Consider the following 26735-nt stretch of genomic DNA (forward strand, 5'->3'; position numbering starts at 1 on the left):
AATGGCATTTCCAAACAGCATTCTATCTCAGGAAGTACCCTCAGGAAGAGGGGTTGAACTACCACATTTTTTACTCTGACAGGAAGACAGGATATAAAGTAGGTTCAAATTTCCCCACACATGTTGAGAGTCACACAGGTACCCACTGAAAGCAATGATCTTACTAGAGAAGTCACTCAACATGGTGTTTGTCCTGCAAGATACCAAAGCTTCTGGGCCGGAAACAAAATATATGTGAGGGGAATCTGCCCCCAACCAAACCACCTTAATACAATTTATTCTACTTTCCATTCCATTTCAGATTTAGTTTTAATAAAGTAATGCAAATCATTTAAAGAAAAAACCTTTAATTTTAAATTCTGATCTAGGCATAAAATTCATTTTTGTATCACGGTTAAATTCAGTACAAACTATAAAAATGTTAACACTGGAGTTTCAACAGAAATCTAATAAGACCTCTTAGAAAAATTATTTAAAGAAACAACAGCAAGTCATTTACTGCTATGAGGTTAATACATAAAGAAAAACACATTCACACATCTTACTGAATTTATCAGTAAATAATTTTAGCCATAATACTTATCATAAAATTAAAAGTTTAAAAGTTGCGTGTGGCTCCATAGCAATTACAATTTGCAATAAAAATACTAAGCCAAATCTTTTTTTCTAACAGGAACAATGCTAGCTTTAAAACGACTGAAGTTTGCACACCAATTGTGAACAGAGTAGGTGTATCATAACTTAGCTTAAATTAAAGTGGAAGATGGTAAAAACTAGATGCTTTTAACTTTGAATTGCACAAGGAAAATATCAGGGGGAAACAAAATTCAGAGCCATCCTTATTACTTTAAAAAATACTAGATTATTCTTATATTAAAAACATTAAATGAATCAAAGCCAGACAGTACTAAATTTTTACACAAACTTCTTTCGTATTTCAACGTTGTTTATTGAGGAGTGAATGAGACTACTGCCAGACATGCCAACGACACTTCACATTCAAGGGCTGGAAGCTGAAAAGCTTTCCAAACTGAGTCACTGCATAAGCCTTTTGGGGAAAAGAATCGAAAGTGACATAAAATAACATCTTCATGCTTGTTGTTTTTGTCTTCAGCTTTTTTTCAATTTTTGGATCTACTAGTTTGCTGGGTAAAAGGCTTCTTTCTACCGTACAGAGAGACTCACACTCCAATGAATAGAATTAACACTAGGTGTACAGCAACTTGTTTTAACACACATCTAACGCTGAGGAACTGATCTTAAAGCTGTTTTGTCTTAAATCTCCTTATATCTAGTGAGAAAACTTAATTTCCCTTTCACCTTCACATGGGTGGGTTATACCAATAGAAAAATACTCTTCAGTGCTACTGCAGGGCTCATGGGACTTCCTCAGTGGTGTGGGAGAAATCCACTTATACACCATCCCGAAACCCAGGGCTTCTCTTCCTGCTGTTGTGGCTTTGCAGAAGAATGGCCCACACACAACTCTACCGTTCTCTTTTGCTCAAAAACAAAACAAAGAAACCTAAACAAAAGGGTAAATGTTTATTTGGAGTTAGTTTTCTGGTGGTGATATTAAGGCCCTTCAGGCAGAGTTCAGGAGCTCCTGTATGGCTGCCTGCTGCTCGGGACTGAGCTGCGCTATGCATTCAGTCCACAGTCCTCCAGAAGTCTAGGGAAAGAACATCGTCACACATTTAGATTCGGCGAAAATGGTCACTGGGAAGTATTTCAATCATCAGCATTAGGTAGACTGAAATAATGTCAAAATACCTGAACATCATTGTAAAAGCAAGAAATCTTTTCATTTCTACAAAGTTTATTTCATTTACAGTAAGTTTTCTCATTTTTGCATTGATAAAGCTACACTTTAGGTGACACGTTCAAGTAATCTATACACACGAATTTAGGTAGGAAAAGTCATTGGTAGCTGACAGTTTTATTACTATTAAAATCTCATCTTTTTTTCTTCACAGATATGCAGAAAAACTTCTACATAATGAGTATGTGCTAGTCTCAGACTTAAGATACAAGTTTTAGTTTAAATAAATAATGAGAATATATGGGTAGATTATAATAAGTATAATCCGTTTGAGGCTTGATGACAAGAGAATATAAACATGAAATTTCCTTAGCTAGTTGGATTTCTATTTCCTTCCTCTAATAGGGAAGAATATGAAAAAAAAAGCCAAAACCAAGTAATTTTTTAGTTCTTCTTCCCCAGTTTAACCAAACCAGCTTACCTGTACTTGGCGAACTACATTAGCCAGACGTTTGGCACAGGGATCTTCATGTTTAATTGCCTCATGCATTTCTCCTTCTGCAATTATACTGAATATTTTGGGCAGATTGGTATTGTTAGGGCCAAGAACGATTGGGTGATTACTGAAAAAAGAAAGAGAAGAAAACCACTGTAAATGAAAATTATAATAGGAAATCACTGAAGCACTCATACTTTTCTACACCTTTCCTCCAACACTGAATTTTGTTATTAGGTCTTTATACAATGCTTATGCACTCACTAAAATCAACTGCCTTTTAAATTCAGTAGGAGGAAAACCAGCTAATTTTACTTATTAGCTTTTCAGTTTCTTCCCATGTAAATTTTATACATATATATATATATATGTTAAAAAAAACCCAAGATATTACTAAGAACAGTTCCTTAACACAAATTTTATTTAGATACTGCAAAATGGTTTCTAAAATAAATCTGAAGTTCAAAAAGATAATACAGGCATTCTAAATGTAAGCCGGGAAATAAGCTGCAGTCAAGTTTAATGGAAAGAAACCTAACAGTGAATCTAATTAGAATTCCAGTCTTTTTCATTAAGAAAATTCCAGAGTAGTCACGTCCAAGGGAGATGATTAAACAGCGTGATGGAGGACTGGTCACTGCAGAGGCAGGCGCAGGTAAGGGGTCTCCAGGACGGCTGCTACGTTCCTTAGTGATACTGTCCTCCCTGTAAAGTCTCCCAGTATTTGTATGAACGAGAACTTAGACAGGCATGAAGGAATATAGCCATTGGCCTGTTTCTACAAACTCCAGGAGATGAGTGGTTGTAGCCCTTGGATTTATTTATGAACTAAAAGGAATAATTAATAGTGCCAGAGCCCAGATCCAGTACCTAGGGGAACCTGGACTTAGAAAAACAGACCACCAATGAACACGCCTTTGACTTGATAGCTTCTATAACCTCCAAGGTGGTTGCAATTCTTAGCTATACTCACAGGCACAAAATAACACTATGAATGACAGAGGCCTGGGGCCAGATCCTGACTGCCTGTCTGGTATATTTCCCTTATACCACTGATTTTTTTAATCCAAAGAAAAACACTAGTATTTCAGAGGGTCAAATAATAGTACTAACAATGTTCTTTGACCCCATTCTACTAATGAATGGTACGTCAATTATACCTCAGTAAAGCTAGTGAGTGAACGGATGAATGAATGAGTGGGGCGGGAGACAGAACAGAACCTTCCTTGAACATCACATTCTATAATGATCTGAGTTGAACTGAGTTCCATAAAGAATAACTCAAAATTAGATGTGCTTATACGGCACTCTTAACTGTGATATGGCTTCTTAACCTGATTTATAAAGACAGCACTATTATAACCTATACACCTGGAAGCTGTGCACAGGAAGCACTGTGTTACATGAAGGGAAGGAAGTAAGGCCTACCTGTCCCGTTCCTCACCTTTCAATCAGGTCGCAAAGATAATTGAAAGTCTGAACGGCTTCTTCTTTATCCTCATGTAGTGGAAGCCAAGAGAGCCAATGTGGGAGGACTTCTTCAACGTTCACACAATCAGGCTTGAACTTCATAATTTTCCCTACTGCCGAGATGCAGTTCTCTGTAGCATTGATATTTTCTTTGGTCTTAGAATCAGCAGACTGAATAACTCTTACCAGTAGTGGGAGCGCTTCTAAAATAAGCATTTGAAAAAAAAGTCATTTAAAGTCTCACATTTTCATGCAAATGCCCATACATATTTCTTATCTCTGGTCCAGGTGTGAATTATAGTGAGGCAATGTTCAAGTGCAAGAACTGTTTGTTTTTGTGACTACAGAACCAGACACGGGGAAAGGAGGGTTGCCCTGGCGCGCTCAGGAGCACCTGCGCTCCACTGATCTCCAGGCCCAGGAGGCAGCAGCCTCCGGATCCACACCCCTGATCACCTCGCTGTACCGCAGCTTCTGAAAGCCGCCCAGCTATATTCCCATGCTGAACATACAGGGATGCCAGCATGTTTTAAAAGTATGCCCTCCAAGCCCCAAGTGGACTGTACCCTGGGACTGAGGTGAGGAGGCTGTGGTCCCACTCAGATTTCACTTCCATTTCTATGAGCATGAGGGCGGTAAACTCCTAAGTGCTATAGTAAGGTGTTTGAAAAAGGAAAAGAGAGTGAAGCAGTGTATGCTTGCCGGGGCGGGCGGTGTGCGGGGGGGAAGCAAGGCAGGGATAACAGGGACGCCTGGGATGAGATGCACATAACGTAACAAACAAAAGTACCTGTACAAAAAGGACGATAGTTGTCTCCGCCGTACTGTGCCATGACTCCCAGGCCATACGCAGCTGCTTGCCTGACTTCTGGGCTGCTGTCACATGTGTATTGGAGCATTGGCCTTATGAAATATTCTGCATATTTAAATGAGGCTGGACTACAGTGTTCTATGACATCATCAAAGATGCACAAGCCCCACTGTCTATCTGGCCACGGTCTATGCAGACACTACAAAAGAGATACTCTTTTAAGCTTTGACTATTCAGATGAATGTGGTGCTGGAGTTTTTACGGCCAGCCACTTTGACAGATATTACTGTGGCAAATGTTGTCTGACCTATTGTTTCAACAAACCAGAAGACAAGTCACTGTGTATTAGTTAATAAAAGACATGAACTAATGGAACAACAACAAAAAAAGATTGTAAAGCAACACTTATTTACTATAGGCTGTCATCTTACATGCATATTCCTGATATAGGTAATGAAAAACAACATAGTAACAATCAGTTCTTGTGAATAACAGCCCTCAAAGTACTACACAGATTTAATAAAGTATAGGTTTAAAAGACTTGGGTGATTTGTTACAGAATTCCACAATCTGACATTACCCAGTATCAGGAAGAACTGACAGCAGCAGCTATGTATATACATTTACTTTACAAAAAAGATAATGGCAATGCTATATTTAAAAAACACAACAATAGTAAAAGCTGCAAAGATTTAACTTTATAGTACTGATTCAACAGGATGTCATATGTGCCTAAATCATTTAAAAGATACTGCAGTACTAAATATCATAAAACACAAAATTGAAAGCCAAAAAGAACCATAAATATCTGATGACTGCTTATAATTTATAATACATTTTAAAAATTGAATATATCAGGCTATCATCCAGAATCTATGATCGCTGGTGGTACATAGTAAGGATGAAAACGGAATTTTCTAGTGTCTACTGAAAAACAAAAACAAAAACAAAAACCTGCAACCATTTTGTTTCCATTTGTTAATTTAGCAGGGTATAGATAATCTGAAATAAAAAAAATCAGTTCTATGCCTTCAGACTGTATTATAAATTAGGTGAACTATGGAAAACTAATTAGTAAACTTCAAGCATATACTGAAGGAGAATATATCCAGGGCAATGCAATAAACTTGGTAAATTAAAGAGGTACAGTGGAAACCATGATTTCTACGATCCATTCTGACTTGAAAGTGTAAGTTTTCAAATGCGTAAGGAAAGATTTCCAGGTCAACTATCTAAAATAATTGTCAAAAAGAGGTAACACTTACAATTAGGTTGACAATTAACGGAAGCAGCTGTTCAAACCATGGTAACACTTTTTCCTTGTAGCTACTGAATATTGAGTGTAAAATGTCTGACACTTTGGTCAGAATATAAACATCATTATCATCCTAAAAAAAACAAACACATACAAACCCGTATGTATTTAAAAAGTATCCCTGCTATTTATTAACAGTAACATTTATTATAACAAACATAAGAAAAGTACAAAATTCAATTTCTCTTCACTTTCTTAAGGGCATAGCAAGAGTCAAGAGACTGAGGTTACCCCAGTGATGTCTCCTGTCTGGCTATGGAAAGAAAGGAAGGAGTGTGGTAAGTATTGCACCTATTGCAAATACTTTTCTTGGAATATATTTAAAATATACGGTTGAAAAATTAACCCAAATCTCAAAGATCTGAAACAAAAGTGATTTTACTTTACTATTTTTTTGTTTTCTGAAAGAATGTTTCTGGTTTTGGAGCAGGATGGTGGGGAGATGCGGGGTCAGTTATTTACATCCCTGGGAACAACGTGTGTGTCGGCGTGTGAGCACCCTGCAGAGGACTGGGATGACTTGCACATGTCAGCACCGGTCCACCAGATGGCCACATGCCACATGACAGACCCTAAACACACAGCTGAAATATGTTTGATGGCATCAAGTGGTTTGATGGTGAGAGAACTGAGTAACAATGTGAAGAATTATGTCAACCACTGCATGCATATTATTTATGGGGAAATTTGCACAATTCTGTGGTCCAGTGGAAAGACAGCTGGCGTTATAGAAAGATCTGGCCTTAAGCATGAGATTGTCAACAGTGTGGCTGTAGAAGTCATTCAACATCTGAGTTTGAGTTCACTCATCTTTAAAATGGTGAAAGCACCACCAAATATACAAGATTGTTGTGAGAGTGTAGAAGAAAACACGAGGTGAACTCCGAAGTGCTTTCATATGTGAGGTCATTGCAACAAAATGCACACAAAGCATCCAAAACACGAATCAGCTAATTTCAAATTACTTATTCTCTAGATTAATAAATGAAATACATGTCAGATTTTTCTACTAAAGATTAATAAGAAGTACATCTTATGAGAAGTCAGATGAATCAGAAACTTAAGCATTATCTTCCAGATGCAAATGGTCGTGTAAATTAAGTTCTAAATGGAATAATTTACCTCATCTTGTAGTGATTCTTCCACCTGTTCATCATAGTCTTCATCTTGTCTTTTAACTAAAACACACCCAAATAAATGTCTTTAAATGGTCGCCAAAATGGTCAAGGATTACATTCAGAAATAAAAGCATGGAAAACTTACCTTGCCGCAATTCTTGATTTTTAAAATGTTCTTCAAGTTTAGCTTTCAATATACCTCCCAACTCTTCAAAGTGTTCATTATTAAGGCATCCATCTCCCATGACTTCAATGCACTAAAACAAGGTTGAGGAAAGCAAGCAACTCATAAGATTTAAGTGTTTTTGGAGTCAAAAGTTAAACTCCATTAAGAATCAGATGGAGGGACTTCCCTGATGGCACAGTGGTTAAGAACCACCTGCCAATACAGGGGACCGGGTTCGAGCCCTGGTCCAGGAAGATCCCACATGCCGCGGAGTAACTAAGCCCGTGCACCACAACTACTGAGCCTGCGCTCTAGAACCCACAACCCACAGCTACTGAAGCCCGTGTGCCTAGAGCACGTGCCCCGCAACAAGAGAAGCCACCGCAATGAGAAGCCCGCGCACCGCAACGAAGAGTAGCCCCCACTTGCCGCAACTAGAGAAAGCCTGTGCGCAGCAACAATGACCCAAAGCAGCCAAAAAAAAAAAAAAAAAAAAAAAAAAAAATCAGACGGAGGTGTGAGAAAAATTAACATAACTCAGTACCCTGGAAGATTAATGATTAATTAAATGAGTAAATCCACTTGGTTTGTATTTGCTACGATGCCAGTATTTTAAAGAGAAAAAATTTTAAAATAGTTTTCCTTTAAACATGTCCTGAGCACGTCTTAAGTGCCAGGAATTATGGTGGATGCTGCGGATTCAAAGATGGAAAAGACCAGCTTCTAAGGAGCTCAGTTACTACATGCATACTCTGTACAAAGATGGTGCTGGAGAAAGGCTATGCTTGCATTACAGGCGGAGGAAATGATACAGGCAAAGACATGGAAGCATGCGGTCTTTGGAAAAATAAAATTTGAACTTCAGGAGTGTAAATGGGGACAAATAAAGAATTTTTAAACCAAACTGTGGAGCAAGCTATGGAGCTGTGAGCAATGGAAATGACCAAGAATATGGGAAGGAGAGTGACTCAAAGAGCAAGTTAATGCTTGAGGAAAGGCAAATGAACTATGAGGAAAAGAAGGAATGGCTTCTGGAATAGACCAGGTGAGGCTATTTCAATAGCAAAAAGAAGAGATACGGCAAAAAACAGAAGGGAATTTAGGGGAGAGAGAACAGGACAAAAACTAGACATGACTTGGATGATGACAGCCAAGTTTCTGTAGTTGGATTAACAGGTAATGATGATGGAAACTAATGAAGAACAGAATACAAGAAGAGCTACTCTTGAAAGAAAAACAAAAAGAGTGAAAGCACCAAAATATTAAACATTTTTGATAGAAAAAGAAAATTTTCTGTTACAGCATAAAAAAAAATCCCCCATTTAGCAAGACTAATAAATGAACACACAATCTTATACATATTTCTGAAGAGAAAAATATTTACCTTTGCAAAAGAGTGCATTATTTCTGAGAGGACATCTGAATCTGGTTCTGTGCCAATGGCCTTGATTAGAGCATCACACATAAAATGCCACATCTGTGTGAGGTACTCAGGACCACGAACTCTTGCACATTCCAGGAGAAGAGGCATGGATTCTGCTGCTGCCACTCGAACACGTTTTATCGTTAAGGAAACGTACCCACTATCCTTAGATTACATCTAGTGTATTCACTACCCTGAAGATCATGGAGCGCTAGGCAACTTCTGTTTATCCAAGACCACTCTCCAAGAGCTTGTGTTAAATATAACCTGTGTATAAAAACAGAAGTCCCCCTGTCCCCAAGACATACCTCCTGTCTTTTCCGTCACCTACAATATTAACAGGAATGAAGGCTCAAATGTAACCCCTAAACGTAAAAATGACTGAGGGAGGACCTGGGACTCTCACAGTATGTCTCAGAATGTACCTATCCCCACATTTGAGGTAATGCATGTTTCTAACAAATGCAACTGGAGCAATGACTTTACTAAAGAAAACTACTGAGGATCTCTTCCTGAATCAGCCTCTTCAGTTTTCGATAAAGATGAGGTGCCTCTCCCTATCTAACACAATTTCTAAAATAAGGTCTTGGGACTTCCTCTTAAAAATACTTCTGCTCTGTCTTCAGGCATTATGGGAAGTCTGCTGGGCAAAAGCCATCTTCTGTAAAGGATGCCGCTGCAGGATACTGCATGAAGAACTACAACAAAGTGGCTCTGGAGCCAGACAGATCTGGGTTTTGGGTCCAGGCTCTACCATTCCATTGGGCTGTCATTTTTTTTTAACCCATTTACGAAAGTGTGTGTGCGTGCACGAAATGGCATAAAAACCTACCTATATATGTTAATTACAACTACCATTACATTGAGGAGGAAAACTGTTTCACACAGATTTACCAAGAGACATTTCTCTCCAGAGGTATTATCCACATTTGAAACGAGCTATATAGAAAGTTAAGTACTATAAGATGGTCTCTAACGTGTTAAAAGGTCTTGCTTAACATCACCAAAAGATATTTGGGAAAAGCAGCAATTATACACAACCATAAACATTTGCTAATAAAATAACCAACCTTAAAGCTCTTCAGTGCTCCACAGAGAACTGTCAACTAGGGGATAGCTGACATTTTCTTTTTCATGTTTTCGGCACAAGTGAAACAAAGGCACTTGCAAAGAACCAAGTTTATAACCTGAAACCACTGTCAGTGCAAACAGAATACTGGTGATGTATGCTTACTTCAGTTAGCACAAAGTCTAATACTTCAACGGCCTACAATTTAAGTCAATCTAGAAATGTCTTCTGTTCAAAAATTATAGGATATCATCATGGAAATAAAATTTCAGTAGAGGCACCATGAGTTTCACAACCTGTTCCGTGTACTCCACAAAGCCTTCTTTTAATTCCTTAGCATAGCAAACCTGAAACCAAAGTATTTGAAGAGAAAACAAGACCCATGTTAATTCTGATGTATTAGTATTTATTAACAAACTGCAAAACCATGAGGACCACAGAATGTTATATCCTAACTAGAGCTAACTACATTTAGAGCTGTATGCAGGACTGTGAAATTAGTCTTTTAACTAAAGGGAATTGTAAAATGGAAAAGGACCATGGAACGACTGTAGTATATATTGTCATTCGAAGGGGGGAATACTTCATATTCTTATTTTGTGGGGGGGAGAATTTAGCAAAAGTTTCAGCACTCTGAAAATACTTCAAACAAAAGAGGCCACTTAATTAAGGCAACCTAAAATTAAAAAAAACTGAAAATGTAATCACAGCACATCACTTCTGTAAATCTGCAGCAAACAGGCTTATGCTATTCTGAATTTTAAAAGAATCATTTCAACAGTGAAACAGAAAAAATTCTTCTTAAAATAATTGTTTCTTCTCTTTCACTACATGAAGAGAGCTGGTAATTTTGTAGAAGATGTTACATTTATATTTGTTCTCAAGTTGAGCGGTACTACAGAAAATCCAAATTGTTTATAAATTATAGGTAATTAAGTACTGATAAGGATAAGTTCAAGAAATATGTTTCAATGAATTAGAAAACACAATACTTTACTAATACAAAATAAAATTTAAGCCATTAACTTTTATTTAGGCTTACTTAACTGCTAGATTTGTAATACACCATAATCTCTTTTTAAAATACTTTTTCATTGAAGTTTAGTTGATTTACAATGTTACTAAAATCTCTTAACTCTATTTGTAAAAAAACAAAAATAAAAACTCTCGCTGTCTACAACACATGCTCGTGAAGGTTTAAAAAAGGAAACTCAAAGAGAACATACATAGACCCCATAATACCACAAGAAATAATCACCATAAACATTTTGATTTTCCTACCATGTCTATTTTTTAAATACAATGAAATCATACCAACTTCATCTTTAATACTGTGAGCAGATTTCTGTTCATTCAAGAATATTCCTTAGCCACTTACTATACACTAAACACAAAACAGGCAAAAATCCTTCCCCCTCAGGTAGCTTTGTAATGGCTGTGTAATACTCCAGGGCACAGTAATTACTGGTCATCTTCCTAACAATAGTTATTTGGGCTATTCATTTTTGTTGTTGTTGTTGTTAAAAACAGCACTGGTAATGAAAGGTTTTATCCACATTTCTTTAGGATGGAAATCCATAAGTGGAAATGTTGGGTCTAAAGGTTTCTATATTTTATTTATTAAAGAATACATTCCTGGCCCTTCAAAATAACTTCTTCAGCATCCGTGAAAAGCACTCCTATGAAATACATATATATAATATACATAAGTATATATATAATGAAATATATACGTATACATTATATGTATTCATTATGAGAAATTGTAAAACAAAGTTCAGTAAACATTATAATTACCAGCATCTGACAAGCAGTTGACTTTTCTTCCAGTCCTGCAGTTTTAATACCAAAACTTTGCTGATCTCCAAGGTTCACAAATTCCCAACCATCATCATCACTCATGTTCTCCATGTCTTGGGCTATTAACAAAGCAGCAAGCAAATTCATGTTAAAAAATGATAACAAAGAGAAATTCTACAACTGCCATGTCCTCACGAAAACACCTACTATCTAAAAGGGCTACTTCAGGCTTAATTGAAGCTGTCTTCATTAAAGGTCCCATAACCACTGGAAGGTACTGCTGAAATTCTTTTCCAAGGATTTTGCACATTCTGGCCCATGCTGAGATCATGTAAGAGATCTGGGGAGAAAAATTTAAAATTAAATTAAAACTGATTTTTAATAAAAAATGGATAAATAAGACATAAAGAAAGCCCCTTCCCCGTTTCATGGAAACGGTGTTTTTACATTCATGGCTCTTTAAGCAATAAGTGCATTTTCTAAGGTCACATACTTAAAATGTTCAGAAACCATGGAAAATCACTGTGAACTTCTACACTAGGATACAGACAACAGCTGAGGCAAAAGAGCCCAGGACCCTGTCTTATCTTTTCCTACTTTCAAGAAACTACATATTTCAAAATATATAGTTTCCTCTAACAGCGTCTGAATCATTTAACAAAGCCCACTTAAACATATCAACCCCTAAGCACTAATTTTCTTGAAGGCAGGAACTTACCTGACTTTACCTACTGCCTAAAGTTCCATTCATTAAACACTAAATACCCCTTTCTCCTAGCTGTTTAAGTTTTCTGTGTAAGGGGTTGTCCACATTTAAGACACCTCTTCTACTACTACTGTGTTTACAAAGACTTAATCTACCTACAGAGAATCTGGTTCTAATTCATCCCCATGGACCCAAAAGTGATTTTTACCCTCCAGCATCCATCTATATATTTGTCTATTTCACATGCCTGCATGTGCAAACGCACTCCCCACTCCTAATTTAGAAAACAAAACAAAACAAATTTTTAAGTGTTTGGAAAAAGCATTTTTAAGTATGGAAAACTATTACAGAGTGGCTGTGTAAAGTTAAAGTTTAAGCCAATGATGACTGATTGAATGCTCATGGTACAGTAGGCACTGTGACCACCATTAAGATCGTGACAGACATTCACGACGTTCTTACTACAGGGTCCTCAGTACCCACCACTGAGACTGGTACCAGCCGTGAACTACACGCAGAAGTTAGCCAGGCTGAGTGGGGAAGGTTCTTTCTAAGCTCAACGAGGGCTTGTTCACAGGCAGATAAAAGAGGATGACATGCTCTAAAACTGCTGGGTTTCTGTATTTCTTTTGCTTTTGACAGGGGAGGGAAGTCATCTGGCATGCAAAGGGCCAGGAGACATCCACATGGTGATGTCCACTAAGGGGCTGGACAAATGAACCCTGAATTGAGCGACAGACCTGAAGTCACAACCATATGAAGGAAAACGGAAGCCGTGCCTATGGATGACACTGCTCAAGGAGAGTGAAGAGGTAAGAGAGCCTGGCACGACAGAACCCCAACGGAACCAAAAACTAGTCAGAAGAGGAGCAGCCTGGAATGGACTGAGGAAAAAATGGTGTGCCAAGTAGAAGGAAAACCAGTGAAGAATGTCTCTGAAACCACGGGTTGATATTATCGCAAAAAACCTATTACTCGATTTCTTTTTTTAATACATTTAACCCTGAGCTATCGACCAAAAGGATGCAAGCGCATGTGAGGGCTGCTTTACCTGAGGGTCATCATCTTCCATATCATTGAAGTCTGTCTGCGTCTTCAATAACAGCTGCATCACATCTGATGCATCTTGCATGAACTGGAAGGAAATATTTGGGGAAAAAAGACACTAATATTACTCATGTATATCACATCAGAGAGGCACTACTGCTACCCAATTTTTGTTTCTTGTGTAATAATAAAACTTTCCCCCCAAATCTATTACATTTCCCACACGGGTTATAACCCCTCAGATAAAAGTACTATATAGAAAAATGTTCATCTATATTGCAATGGACTTAGTGCTTTTTCTAGAAAAATACGTTTTCCAGTGAAGGTCAAAATGAATTGCAGTATAAAGATAGTTCTAGTGGCATCAAGTTTTGGTCCATGGCTTATGTATTTCCAGCAGTAAAAAGAGAATCCAAATCCAGAAAGACAATTTTGGGTTGCTCCATAGAACTATATGATTTTCATTTAACTCTCTGCGTAGCTCTGGCAATCTCCATTCTATAAACTGTTTCAAAAATAGTTTGAAAGCCAAAATGCAGAGAATAGAACATAAAAATGTTTTATTGGTTAGTTTCTCAGTGTCTCCCAGAAAACAGTTTATAAGATAATAATGCTGGTTTTGGAGGAAATCAGACAGAAAGGTTCTATATTGAAAGCTCTGAGAATCAGAACCTGAGGGGCTGATGACAGAGGAGCTTGTTCTGAATCAGCTTTGACAGGTCTGAGACGTCAAACAGGAAGAAAAACACACTGGCCCATCGTCCTTGCTAATTATTTTCTGAAGAATTATATGCATATAAATTTCTCTAGGGACACTCAATGCTTTTTGGATTAACAGAAAAGCAACTGGAATGTTCCCAAGCACATGTTCAAGTGGGTGAAACTAAACATATGGGTCTTGAATTCCACAAGCCTCCATGGAGACAGACTGTACCCATAAGAGAAGGTTTCATGAGCATAACTGAGTTAATAAGAAACCTTAATATTAGCGATGAAAAAATGAAGGCAACAATTTATTTATATATAAAATTAAAGTTAATATGAGAGTAAGATGATGGAAAAAAACAAGTATCCAGAAAACCATTTATCAGAAGGAAAAAACCCTCTGGTACCCTCAATGCCTCCGTAGCCAAATTCAAACAAAAAATTTGACGTACTACAAATCACGTACTTTTTCCTTCCCAACAGCCAGACCAATGAGGCTGATGCATTCAATAGTTTTTCCTCTGAGAAGTCTGAGTTCCTTTTGAACTGCATTCTCAACAATGTGCTTCAGTGATGGCATAAATAAGTCATAGTAGGGGACAAATTTTTCTTCTGCAGTATCTGCAACTGATGCGATAGACGTCACAACTTGTTCCAAAACTAACTTGGTGCCTTTCTGAATCAACTAGAAGGAAGACACACAACAATCACACAAATGAGAACATGGAAGAAACACTCCCTCAAAGTTCCCGAGGGCTTTTCTGAAACCACAAGCTGAGCCCACCCTCTGGCAGCCACACTGGAAATTGTAGGTCTTACAGCAAATGTAAGAATGGCGCTGAACTCCTTATATTTATGTGTGATGTTCTCTCCTTAACACAGTGCTCCTGGATTGCTCCAGATGCTCCTCACGCCGCTCGTCAACCACAGCCGCTCTCGGCAGAGCTCTTTCTCCTTGTACCACAAGCCCCAACACACCTTTTAAAGGTCAGCTTACTCCCTTCTTTTGTATCTCAGCATCTGCTCTGTGTTTAATGTCATGACTGGCCTCTGATCTCACTGGAATGTCTTTCTTCCTTGGCTACTCTCTCTTTGCATTGCTCTTGCTCACATACTTTACCCTCCTCCCCAGCCCATCTTAGCAACTCCTTCCTTCAGTCTGTATCTCACATGTTGGACCCATGCGGGGAGGGGGGGTTATACAGAGGCACCCTTCGCACTTCAGCCCTTTACCCAAATCTACTAGTAATGTCACATCTGATCCATCAATTCCTGATTTAACTAACCTAACCGATCTGCCTTCAACTTGTCTACCTCTGTCTGTTTTCAGATACACATATGTTCCTATATCATGTTCTTAGTTTGCCGTCACTGGACACTGAGCACCCATCCTCTGCTTTAAACCCCCTTCTTTGCCTTCTGAGACATTATTTCCTCTCTTCCTCCCTGTTCTCCTTTAGACCAGTGCTAGGCACAGTGTGGTTTACCAACTGTTACCAGTTCATCATGAACTGAAGTATAGAAACTGAGTATTAATATAGCGATTTGACAGTAACTTTATGTCTGCTGAATACAGTAGTTAAACGGCTTTTATTTTGCATGTCCTTTTTATTCATTTCACTTTAGAGTAGAAGTTTATTTTCATTATATTTGACAAGAAACTGGGCTTCAATCTTTGCCTTTCTTACCTGAATCTTCTCTCTCTCATGATGCTACACTGACATCATTCACTTGTTTTTAGGTTGCCTCTTACTTAAGCTGAAACTATAAACTATCTTCTATTTGGATGGCCAGGCCTTATTTTAAGAATTCAACATATTTAAAACAAAAAGGATATTCTTTTTTACATGTTCTCTATTTCTCTCACCCAGGTTAGGAGAGTGGTCAACACTTTGCTTCTTTCTCTTTCATCTTTTTAAATTCAAACCGGCAGAAACTGCTAATGCTTCCTGAGAAGCATCTTTCAGAATCACTCTTCCTTCCAATTTCCACTATTACCATCCAAACTCGCTGAACAATAATCGTATGATGGTCTTGCCTTAAATCTTCCCCATTTATGTTTATGCCTCATGTTGCTACTGTGCTAATTTCCTACAATCACGTTTTCATGGTTTCTTGCAGCAATTAATTTATGTAATTCCAAATTTACATAAATAATTTACAGAGTTCAAAAATAACTCTGGCTTGTTTTCCAGGCAATTCACATGCTGCTTTTACCTAACCTTTAGTCCATCTTTCCCAAGTCTAATATTGAGCGGCCCATTCTCTGGTCAAGCCTGAATTATACTACCTAGAACAGCCTGGAATGTCTTCCTCCTAACTTTCTATTCTTTATGGCCATTCTGAAAAGTCCCTCTTTCTCCAGGTCTCACCTATCAAATTAAATTAATCTTTATAAATAGGGAGCTTAAAGATCTCGAAACTTACCTCTTGAAGTTTAAGGACCATGATGGAATGCAGATGTTTCACCAAATTATCTAAATATGGAATAAGTAGTGACTTGGGACAGTCTTCGGTGAAGTTAATGAGAGCGGCAGCAGCATGGGCCTGCACACGCTGATTGCCCTGGTCTTCCATGGTCTGCAGCAGAGCTGCAATCACCTGTGAAATGAAGTCACACACACAGACATTTTCAAATGCCATCCCTCTTCTTAGAGTTTGAGTGTCTGCAGACTCATTACTTACCTTCTCATGGAATTTCTTTTGGAAACCAGGTGCAAAATCTGTAGCCATCTGTCCCACGGCATTACAGGCTGCATACCTCACTCTGGGATGCTGGAATAGGTGCCTTTGTATTAGTAAAGGCAATAGGGTCCCATGTGAAACTAAGGCAATAATTATGAATCAAATATTTACTGGTACTTACAGGATCTTGAAGAAAAAGCAAAACAAAGTTTACTATCTCATTTAGAATTCCTTCCATTTGCTGGTGGCATCCTTCCCCAATGGCAGATAAGGCCATTAATCCTGCATGCCGATACTTCCAGTCAGCTACAGAACAGAATTACACAGGAAGGAACAGCAATTAGATACTACAAACATGTCATTCTGGTAGTCAGAAGTATAAGGAAGTTCCCCTTATTTGGAAAAGAGTAACAGAATACTTTTATACATGTTTATTAACCAGAAAAATAGAAAAAGTGACTGACTGGATTACTTCATTGTCACAGTGGTTATGTCACACAAGCACTTCTACTCTGAAAGTTAAAAGGCAATATGGTGGGTAGAGGGAGGAATAAATTGGGAGATTGGGATTGACACTACTATATATGAAATAGATAACCAATGAGAACTTACTGTATATGTATAGCACAGGGAACTCTGCTCAACACTCTGTAATGACCTATATGGCAAAAGAATCTAAAAAAAGGTAGATATATGTATATGTATAACTGATTCACTTTGCTGTACACCTGAAACTAACACAACATCGTAAATCAACTATACTCCAATAAAAAAAAATATGCTCTCACCATATTATTAGGGGAGCAAATGTTCAGATCAAAAGAACAAAAACAAAAAACCCAAAACAAAAGCACCCTGGGATCCTCAGTGTAAAAGGATCCTTAGAATGAAAGTTTGAGAACTGGTGGTATAAGGGTTAACTAGGTTGTAGAAAAATCCTAAATTAGACATTAGACTTAATTTTTCCCTTTCCTTTGGGGAGCCCAAAACCCATCTAAAGATGAAGTCTGTTGTAACTCATTCCTCTGAAAAATTGCTAATTTTTTCTGTTAAACATTAAAACTTTATCATTATTACTTATAACATTATTATATATATGCTTTAACTGTATTTCAATTACTCAATATACCATTAAGTCAAATTTCTCAACTGAGAAATAATAATCCTAAGAAACTAATATCTGATACTCATCTTTGCATATTGGACACATTATTTTATTTTATTTATTTTTTTATTTTTTTGCGGTACACGGGCCTCTCACTGTTGTGGCCTCTCCTGTTGCGGAGCACAGGCCCCGGATGCGCAGGCTCAGCGGCCATGGCCCACGGGCCCAGCTGCTCCGCAGCATGTGGGATCTTCCCGGACCGGGGCACGAACCCGTGGTCCCCTGCATCAGCAGGCGGACGGACTCTCAACCACTGTGCCACCAGGGAAGCCCTGGACACATTATTTTAAAGAGGAGTAAATAGACTTATTGTCATGATCATTTTGCAATGTATACAAATACTGAATCATTATGCTACACATCTGAAACCAATATAATGTTATGTCAGTTATAACTCAGTTAAGAAGCACACAAGGGACTTCCCTGGTGGTGCAGTGGTTAAGACTGCACGCTTCCAATGCAGGCGGTCTGGGTTTGATCCCTGGTCAGGGAACTAGATCTCACGTGCATGCCGCAACTAAGAGTTCGCATGCCACAACTAAGGTGTCTGCCGGCAGTGACTAAAGAGCCAGCAAGCCGCAACTAAGACTCGGTGCAAACAAACAAACAAATTAATTAAATTAAATTAAAAAAACACACAAAAATAAATAGTAAAGAAAAAAAAATTTAATGCATAAATATTGAAATAGAAAGATGTCTATATTTAGTTCAGATATTTTAAAGTTATGTCTCATATATTCTCAATGTGCAGAGTTCCTAGAAGTATGTTCAGCAAATGTAATGGGATGGTACTGGGATTTGAAAATGGTTTTCCTCTGAATTTTAAGAATAAAAAAAAAACCGGGGGCTTCCCTGGTGGCGTAGTGGTTAAGAATCCCCCTGCCAAGACCTAAATGTAAGGCCAGACACCATCAAACTCTTAGAGAAAAACATAGGAAGAACACTCTATGACATAAATCACAGCAAGATCCTTTTTGACCCACCTCCTAGAGAAATGGAAATAAAAACAAAAATAAACAAATGGGACCTAATGAAACTTAAAAGCTTTTGCACAGCAAAGGAAACCATAAACAAGACCAAAAGTCAACCCTCAGAATGGGAGAAAATATTTGCAAATGAAGCAACTGACAAAGGATTAATCTCCAAAACATACAAGCAACTCATGCAGCTCAATATCAAAAAAACAAACAACCCAATCAAAAAATGGGCAGAAGGGGCTTCCCTGGTGGCGCAGTGGTTGAGAGTCCGCCTGCCGATGCAGGGGACGCGGGTTCGTGCCCCGGTCTGGGAGGATCCCACGTGCCGCGGAGCGGCTTGGCCCATGAGCCATGGCCATTGAGCCTGCGTGTCCGGAGCCTGTGCTCCGCAACGGGAGAGGCCGCAACAGTGAGAGGCCCATATACCGCAAAAAAAAAAAAAAAAAAAAAAAAAAAAAAAAAAAAAAAAAATGGGCAGAAGACCTAAATAGACATTTCTCCAAAGAAGACATACAGATTGCCAACAAACACATGAAAGAATGCTCAACATCATTAATCATTAGAGTAATGCAAATCAAAACTACAATGAGATATCATCTTACACCGGTCAGAATGGCCATCATCAAAAAATCTACAAACAATAAATGCTGGAGAGGGTGTGGAGAAAAGGGAACCCTCTTGCACTGTTGGTGGGAATGTAAATTGATACAGCCACTATGGAGAACAGTATGGAGGTTCCTTAAAAAACTAAAAATAGAACTACCATACCACCCAGCAATCCCACTACTGGGCATATACCCTGAGAAAACCATAATTCAAAAAGAGTCATGTACCAAAATGTTCACTGCAGCTCTATTTACAATAGCCAGGACATGGAAGCAACCTAAGTGTCCATCAACAGATGAGTGGATAAAGAAGATGTGGCACATATATACAATGGAATATTACTCAGCCATAAAAAGGAACGAAACTGAGTTATTTGTAGTGAGGTGGATGGACCTAGAGACTGTCATAGAGAGTGAAGTAAGTCAGAAAGAGAAAAACAATACCATATGCTAACACATATATATGGAATCTAAAAAAAAAAAAAAAAAGAAAATGTTCAGAAGAACCTAGGGGCAAGATGGGAATAAAGATGCAGACGTACTAGAGAATGGACTTGAGGATATGGGGAGGGGGAAGGGTAAGCTGGGACAAAGTGAGAGAGTGGCATGGACATATATACACTACCAAACGTAAAATAGATAGTGGGAAGCAGCCACATAGCATAGGGAGATCAGCTCGGTGCTTTGTGACCACCAAGAGGGGTGGGATAGGGAGGGTGGGAGGGAGGGAGATGCAAGAGGGAAGAGATATGGGAACATATGTATATGTATAACTGATTCACTTCGTTATGAAGCAGAAACTGACACACCATTGTAAAGCAATTATACTCTAATAAAGATGTTGAAAAGAAAAAAAAAAAAAGAATTTGCCTGCCAATGCAGAGGACCCAGGTTGAAGGCCTGGTCCTGGAAGATCCCACATGTCACGGAGCAACTAAGCCCGCGCGCCACAACTACTGAGCCTGCGCTCTGGAGCCCGTGAGCCACAACTACTGAGCCCGCGCACCTAGAGCCCGTGCTCTGCAACAAGAGAAGCCACCGCAGTAAGAAGCCCACATACCTCAACGACGAGTAGCCCCCACTCACCACAACTAGAGAAAGCCCACGTGCAGCAACGAAGGCCCAATGCAGCCAAAAATAAATAAATAAAATAAATAAAAAATTGGTGTTTACTATTTATAGAAAAAAACAATAAAACTATTTTTAAAATAAAGTGGGGTATATAGTAAGTTACTAGAAAATATGCATCGTTTTAAAGCCCTTTTCACATGAAGTATTAAATACACCTTTGGATCCTAACTCCAAACCTGGGTATAGGGCAAGCATCACTTTCCTATTTTTTAAAAATTTTTTAACAGACAGGAAACAAAGGTCCAGACTTGCTCAAAGTAACAGTAACAAATCTTTATTAAGAGTTCATTGCCATACATGTGAAGGCTTCTGCAGCCAGCTAGTTATGCTGTAGCAGGAACTTAAATTCTTTAACTACAAATCACAAGCAGGTCCACAACATATTTGAAGAATGGCATTAAGCAGTGGTGAAACACTGATAGCTGGGTGACCTTGTGTAACCTTTCATGTCTCTGGGCTTTACTTTCTTCATCTTAAAAATGGAAAAGCTAGATTCTGTCTAGTAGCTTTTATAGGTTGAGCAACCTGTGATGTTGACTGTCTCTATCCGTCTGGGGAAAAAACCCTCAAAATTTAGGGAGTAAAAAAAGGAAAAACTATTACTCAAGACCCAGATGTAAAATCACATCATTAAAAAGGGATAACGGTTTTGGACCACACCTTCTTAGGATAAATAAGAACCTTACAGGATAAGGAGGACCTAGGTAAATGCTAAGGGATGGAGTTCTCAAAAATTCACTTTCATGTGAAGCTGATATTCTGTGATTCCATTTCACTACTTTAAGATCCCAAATCAATGGGTGGACCCTCAAGTCTGTCTCTTGTAATACATGCTATAGATACACATGTCCATACATGTAAGCCAGGATTTCTGTAGAAGAGTGTATGCAGTAGCATTATTTGTTATCAACAGAACTATTACGATTTAATGGGGAATTGTGGAATGCTACGTGGCTGCCATCGTAGGGAAGCCATCGAAGGGAAGCCATCATATCACCACACGAAGGGAAGCCATCGTGTGGTGATATGATACACTGTGGAGCGGAAGCATGGGATCTGTAATGCTATATTCATGTTAAACACAACTGTACATGTGCATAAATGAGGTCAGAGACTCAAGTCTCAGAGGACTGTTAACAGTGGCCACCCCTGAATCTAAGTTAAGGGACGTTCAGTTCATACATTTCTGTATCTGAATTTTTAAAAAAAGTCAAGCATATTAACTTTGTAATTAAAAGGACAAAAACACCAACTTTTGTTACTGATACAAATTACAGGTACAAGGCTAACAAATGACCAAATATTTGCTAGGAATATAAAAGGAGAAATATAGAAGTAGCTTCTCCTCTAGAAGTAGGTATTTAAAAAAAAATAAAAGATAGTAGATGAAGGAAGACTGTGAATCAAATACATGCATACTTCATAAACATTCAAATAATGGTGTTTTACTTAAATTCAAATTTAGATATTTCTGGCTAGGGAGTAAATCTGTCAATTTTCCTTAGAATTTTTAATTTTTTCCCATATACTGAAGCCCATTCTGGGGAAGGAGAATTGAATACTATTTGCAGTATTGAGGAAAAAATATTCTTTACTGTAAGACTGAGTGGTTCTAAAGATGACTGAATAGGATTTTATCAATATGAGAATTAGGTTAAACATAGAACATAAAAAGGCAAAGACTGCCTTTTAGACACAGTCTAAGCATTTGTTAGAGTTTAAGATTTGGAAAGCCACACTCCACTATTCTAGCATTTGAAAGAGATAACAGCTTACGATTCTGAAGCATCTGCATAATATGTTCCTTGATCATCGGCAGGACGAGCTTTCCACCAAGTCCACAAGCCATTCGGTCTAAAGCACTCTCACCAGCAACCGCATTGCTACACACAAACAAAATGATATAATCGTGACATAAGCAAAATACACAAGAATAGGACACTGCACGGACATATTTCTAAACATGTTATTAAACTGAGACTGAAGAAGAATTAATTCAAGTGGTCTTTCTAATAGATGTAGTGAAGCTGTGGGTTAAAAACCCTAGAGTTTAAAAAAGACAGGGGATAAAAATTTTATCATGCCTCATTGAGGTTTAAAAGTCTTATGTCTGAATCTGATCTTTTAAGCCTTTTCCTACTCTCCCCCCACACACCACTCACTGGTTAAAACTTAGCTTCTGACACTTTCAAGACTCAGAGGGGTAAGCAGAGTGTTTAGGAGAGCCCATTTCCTGGAAATATATTCTTCAAACTTATCAGTGGGGAGAACATAGAAAACTGAAAAAGGTACTGAGCCTGCATGTGATTTTTTCCTCACTATGAGCTTATTCATCTTTAAGGGGTGCAATTTGCATTGCAAAAAACTATGCATTGGTGAAAGTCAATTCTAGTTTTTTCCCCTGAAAACTGAAGAAAAATTTGGGCATAAAAGCCTTTGCACATTTATTCTGTTTTAGAACTGCAAGATAAGCAGTGAGTTTGTCATGTGCATAATCTTTAACTGTTCTGTGTGAAGGCAAAACCAGAAAGATGAAACTATGACCTTCAGAACAGGTTCTTAGACTTAAACTGACCTTGAAAATATATTTACGCCCTATTTACTCACAGATAAAATCTTATTCACCCAGTCCAGAAAAAAAAATAGCTTCATACATCATATAAATTCAAGTGCCTTTTACAGGGCCAATTAAGCCAGGTAGCAGCACATAACAGTAACTGAACCAGGGCAAGAAAACCTGATTGGAGCCCAGTCTTCTCTTCAGCCCTATTCGATGATTTCCAGTCAAGGATTATTTTCATACTTCTAAAGAGTATTTAGGCCAAAAGTCAGTCATTTTTAATAACAGGATTAAGTTTCAAAAAGACACCATATATTCTGTAAATCGAATGTCTAATTCTATCTAATATCTGTTATAGTAGCTTACACCAACTACCAGTCTTCTGGGGAAATAATTTCAGTTCTTTTTAAGAAAAGGAGGTAAGGCAGTATGATTCACTGGGAAGACTGAGAGAAGTGGTATTAAGCCCAGTCTACTGACTGGCTAGACAACCCTGGACAAATCACTCAATCCTCACTCTCCACTTCTGCATCTATAATATGATACTATACCCTTTAGGACCACTGAAAGAATCAAATTAAAATAGCTGCTCTGAAGTGCTATGTGTCATATATGTAAGGAGCCATTATCACTACTTCACAGTGAATATAAATTCTGATTGACTTTTCCACAGGAATCTGTATTCATGGGTACCTACTAAGTTGAAACAAGTAAAATAGTAATTTCAGTGTTACTGTCACCCAGTGTTGAATCTCACCATCACTGCCTCCTCTCTATCCTAAACATAAATTGCATTATTTGGGGAAAATACAGGGGATTTGCTGAAAACTATTCTAAGGTAAGGTCTATGCATATAAAGGCATTTATCACAATAAAGCTTCTTTATAAATATTTTAGAAGATACTATTAAAAATTCTTGAAGAAAATTTATAGAGTCAGGGTAATAACGATAGCTACTTTATTAAAGATAAGTAGTTACAAAATTTGGTACAGAAAAACACACAACAGAGAAAGCCTAAATGTCCGATATTCCAAACTTAAAAGTTTAACTTCGGATTTATGGAATACAGTGTGGGGAAGAGATAGGCCTTGTAATGCTAAGCTCTCACTGTCACCTGAACTTGCTCTATCCTGTCAAGGAACCTTCACGGTTTTTGGTCTGTGTGATTACCTGTCAAAATCATCATCTTCTAGTTCATCCGCATTTGCCCAGTCCTCATCCTCTTCAAGGTCAACCATCATGGCTAACATCTGAGGAACTAAAGAAAATAATTATTTCATACTCGAAAACTGTCTCTTTAGTTTTGTCAATATCACCATGTACTAACAACTTTAAGAAGTAAAAATCAAAGGATTTGCTTTGCTTCTAAGAGTAAAACAAAAAAATTATTTGCCTGTTCTCCCAAATCTGGTTTGTTACATTTTTACCTTTTTTACCACACTGGCTTTAGATCTTGTTCTTTTTAAGAAGTAACATTAAGGATAAAAGTCAAATATTCCAAATCCTGTTACATCCTCTTCCTCCCTCACCAGAAGCAAGCACCATAATAAAATCAACGTTTCTCATTACCAAACTGTTTTTACACTTGAACTATAGTTTTCTCTATGTATAACATAGAGTACTATTCCAAGATTTTACTTTTATATAATAAATGGTATCACTATATATATCCTTTGGCAATTTGCTTTTTTCTCAACACACATGAATTTCATCTGCATTACTTCATGGCATTTTATTATAGAAACACACTATCCTGTTGGTGGACATTTTAGTTGTTCTTAATTTTTTTCCTATTACAAAATTTGCTTTGATGAGATTCTTATACATACCTCCTTGACAAGTGTGAGTTCAGGGCATGAAATTGTTACAAGTATCTTTAATATTACTAAAACCCACTGAACTGCTCTCCATAGCGGCGGCATAGACTTGATTCCTATGGGAAGGTCAAAGGAGGCCTGTCTGTATATTGCGCAAGGTGTGAAGCGCTCCTGTGAGTTCTCTCTGCTCCGCACCCTTCATCGACACTTGATATTGTCAAACTTTCTGACAGTTGGTATTTGACAATTAATTACATTTGTATTTATGGAGACTGAGCAGTGTTTAACAGCTATTTCAGATTCCTCTATTGCAAACTTCCTGTTCCCAGCTTCTGTTTTCTGGACGCCAAAACTTTGTTGATTGTGTGCAATGAACTACTTTCTCTCAGTCTGTGGCTTATCTTTTAATTTCACTTATGATGTATTTGATGGTCAAAAAATTGTCTTAGTACAAATTTAGTAATGTTTGCATCTATGGTTTCTGACTCAAGTCTTAAAAAAAAATCACTTTCTGCTATTAAAAGCTTTACTTATAAAATGTATCTATTATTTCACGTTTAAACAACCGAAAATTGGGTTTCATAGGATATTTGAAGTTGGGATATGTTTTTCCCATAGAAATAACCAGTTGTGCCAATGACCTTTGATTAATTATCTTTTTAAGTCCATCCTGTCTCCATGTGAGTGGATCTGCTCCTGGACCCTTTCGTTCTATCCAACTCATCTATTACCTGCACCATCAATAAACTCTAAATCGTCATAGCTGATAGGCAAGATCTGTACTTTATTCATCAAAATTGTCTTGGCTACTCCAGGCCCTATGTTCTTCCACACAAATTTTAGAATCAATCTTATCATGACCAACTCTATTGTGATTCTGGCTAAAATTATATTGAATTTTTAGGTTAATTTGAGGAGTACTAATATTTGCTTCTCCTATTAGTCTTTCAATGCGTCATCCAATTTTCCCCATAGAGGTCCTGTACATCTTTCGATTTACTTCCAGGTATTATAAGTCATGCCTGCTATTCTGAGGTTTCAGGGTGCTGTAGCATGGCCATGATGTTGGGTCCATGCAGTTAAGAATGTATAAGTGCATTTCCCCAGAGTCACCTGAGTTTGAAAGGACATTCCTTCTACCAATAAAATCTGTGGACTTGCACAACTCTCAGCAAACTTATCCAACAATTTTGCCACCGCAACACCAACTACTTAAAGACTTGCGACTTACTAGTCTGTGCAACAATATTGGTATGTTTTCTTAACATAGCAGCTGCAGTCTCAGAGAGGGTCACAATTACTTCAAGGGCAAGCTGGCGTTGCATATTATTGAGGCTGGTGTCTCCACACAACTACAAAAAAAGACATATTTGTATACATTTAGTAGTTTATTCACGGAAAATAAGAGACAGAACATTTACCTAAGTATTTAATTTACCTTCAGACTTAGCTGTAAAGTTGCTTCCAAATGAGGACGTAAATACTTTGGAACAGTGTCCGCAATCTCAACAAGGGATTTTAGGACCGAATCATCATTCTGGTAGCATGAGTCATTTACAGCCTAGAAAAGGTGAAATAAATAAAAAAATAAAGTCTGTGTTCAAGAGTCACTTTATGATGCCTCACTGGCCAGAACATCAAGAGGCAGACAACAAAGAAATACTAGTATTATTTTTCACTGAGTAATAACTTAGCAATCAACATTATGCAGATATTCTACCTACAACCACATATATATTTTTCTTTTGCCTAATGTTAACTAGAAACACATAAAGATTTAAACCTAAGTAAAAATTAAAATCAGTGCAACTATAACCACAACAACACTTAAGACTGGCAAAGAATTTTTTCATAACCAGAAGGAATCCCTTTTTCTTTGTCCGTCCAATACCCACACATATAGTAA

General features: G+C 37.8%; 1 protein-coding gene across 3 annotated transcripts in view; it reads right to left on the bottom strand.

The window, feature by feature from the left end:
- Nucleotides 1-968: 968 nt before the first annotated feature.
- The window catches only part of IPO5 (importin 5), a gene marked incomplete at its 5' end in the record, with an annotated part of 40271 nt that continues 14504 nt past the window's right edge, over nt 969-26735 (bottom strand). For all 3 annotated transcript variants that reach the window (XM_079721724.1, XM_079721723.1, XM_079721722.1), the window contains 20 exons: nt 969-1672; nt 2244-2385; nt 3703-3931; nt 4519-4738; nt 5805-5927; nt 6977-7032; nt 7118-7229; nt 8523-8695; nt 9881-9977; nt 11428-11549; nt 11638-11770; nt 13188-13271; nt 14355-14573; nt 16316-16489; nt 16574-16663; nt 16755-16879; nt 22228-22334; nt 24183-24270; nt 26061-26181; nt 26268-26390. In XM_079721724.1, coding sequence (XP_079577850.1) covers nt 1586-1672; nt 2244-2385; nt 3703-3931; nt 4519-4738; nt 5805-5927; nt 6977-7032; nt 7118-7229; nt 8523-8695; nt 9881-9977; nt 11428-11549; nt 11638-11770; nt 13188-13271; nt 14355-14573; nt 16316-16489; nt 16574-16663; nt 16755-16879; nt 22228-22334; nt 24183-24270; nt 26061-26181; nt 26268-26390 — 2625 coding nt within the window. In that variant the 3' untranslated portion in view covers nt 969-1585. The remainder of the gene's footprint in view (nt 1673-2243; nt 2386-3702; nt 3932-4518; nt 4739-5804; nt 5928-6976; nt 7033-7117; nt 7230-8522; nt 8696-9880; nt 9978-11427; nt 11550-11637; nt 11771-13187; nt 13272-14354; nt 14574-16315; nt 16490-16573; nt 16664-16754; nt 16880-22227; nt 22335-24182; nt 24271-26060; nt 26182-26267; nt 26391-26735) is intronic.

The sequence above is a fragment of the Hyperoodon ampullatus genome (assembly GCF_949752795.1).
Source record: "Hyperoodon ampullatus genome assembly, chromosome: 16".
NCBI lineage: Eukaryota > Metazoa > Chordata > Mammalia > Artiodactyla > Ziphiidae > Hyperoodon > Hyperoodon ampullatus.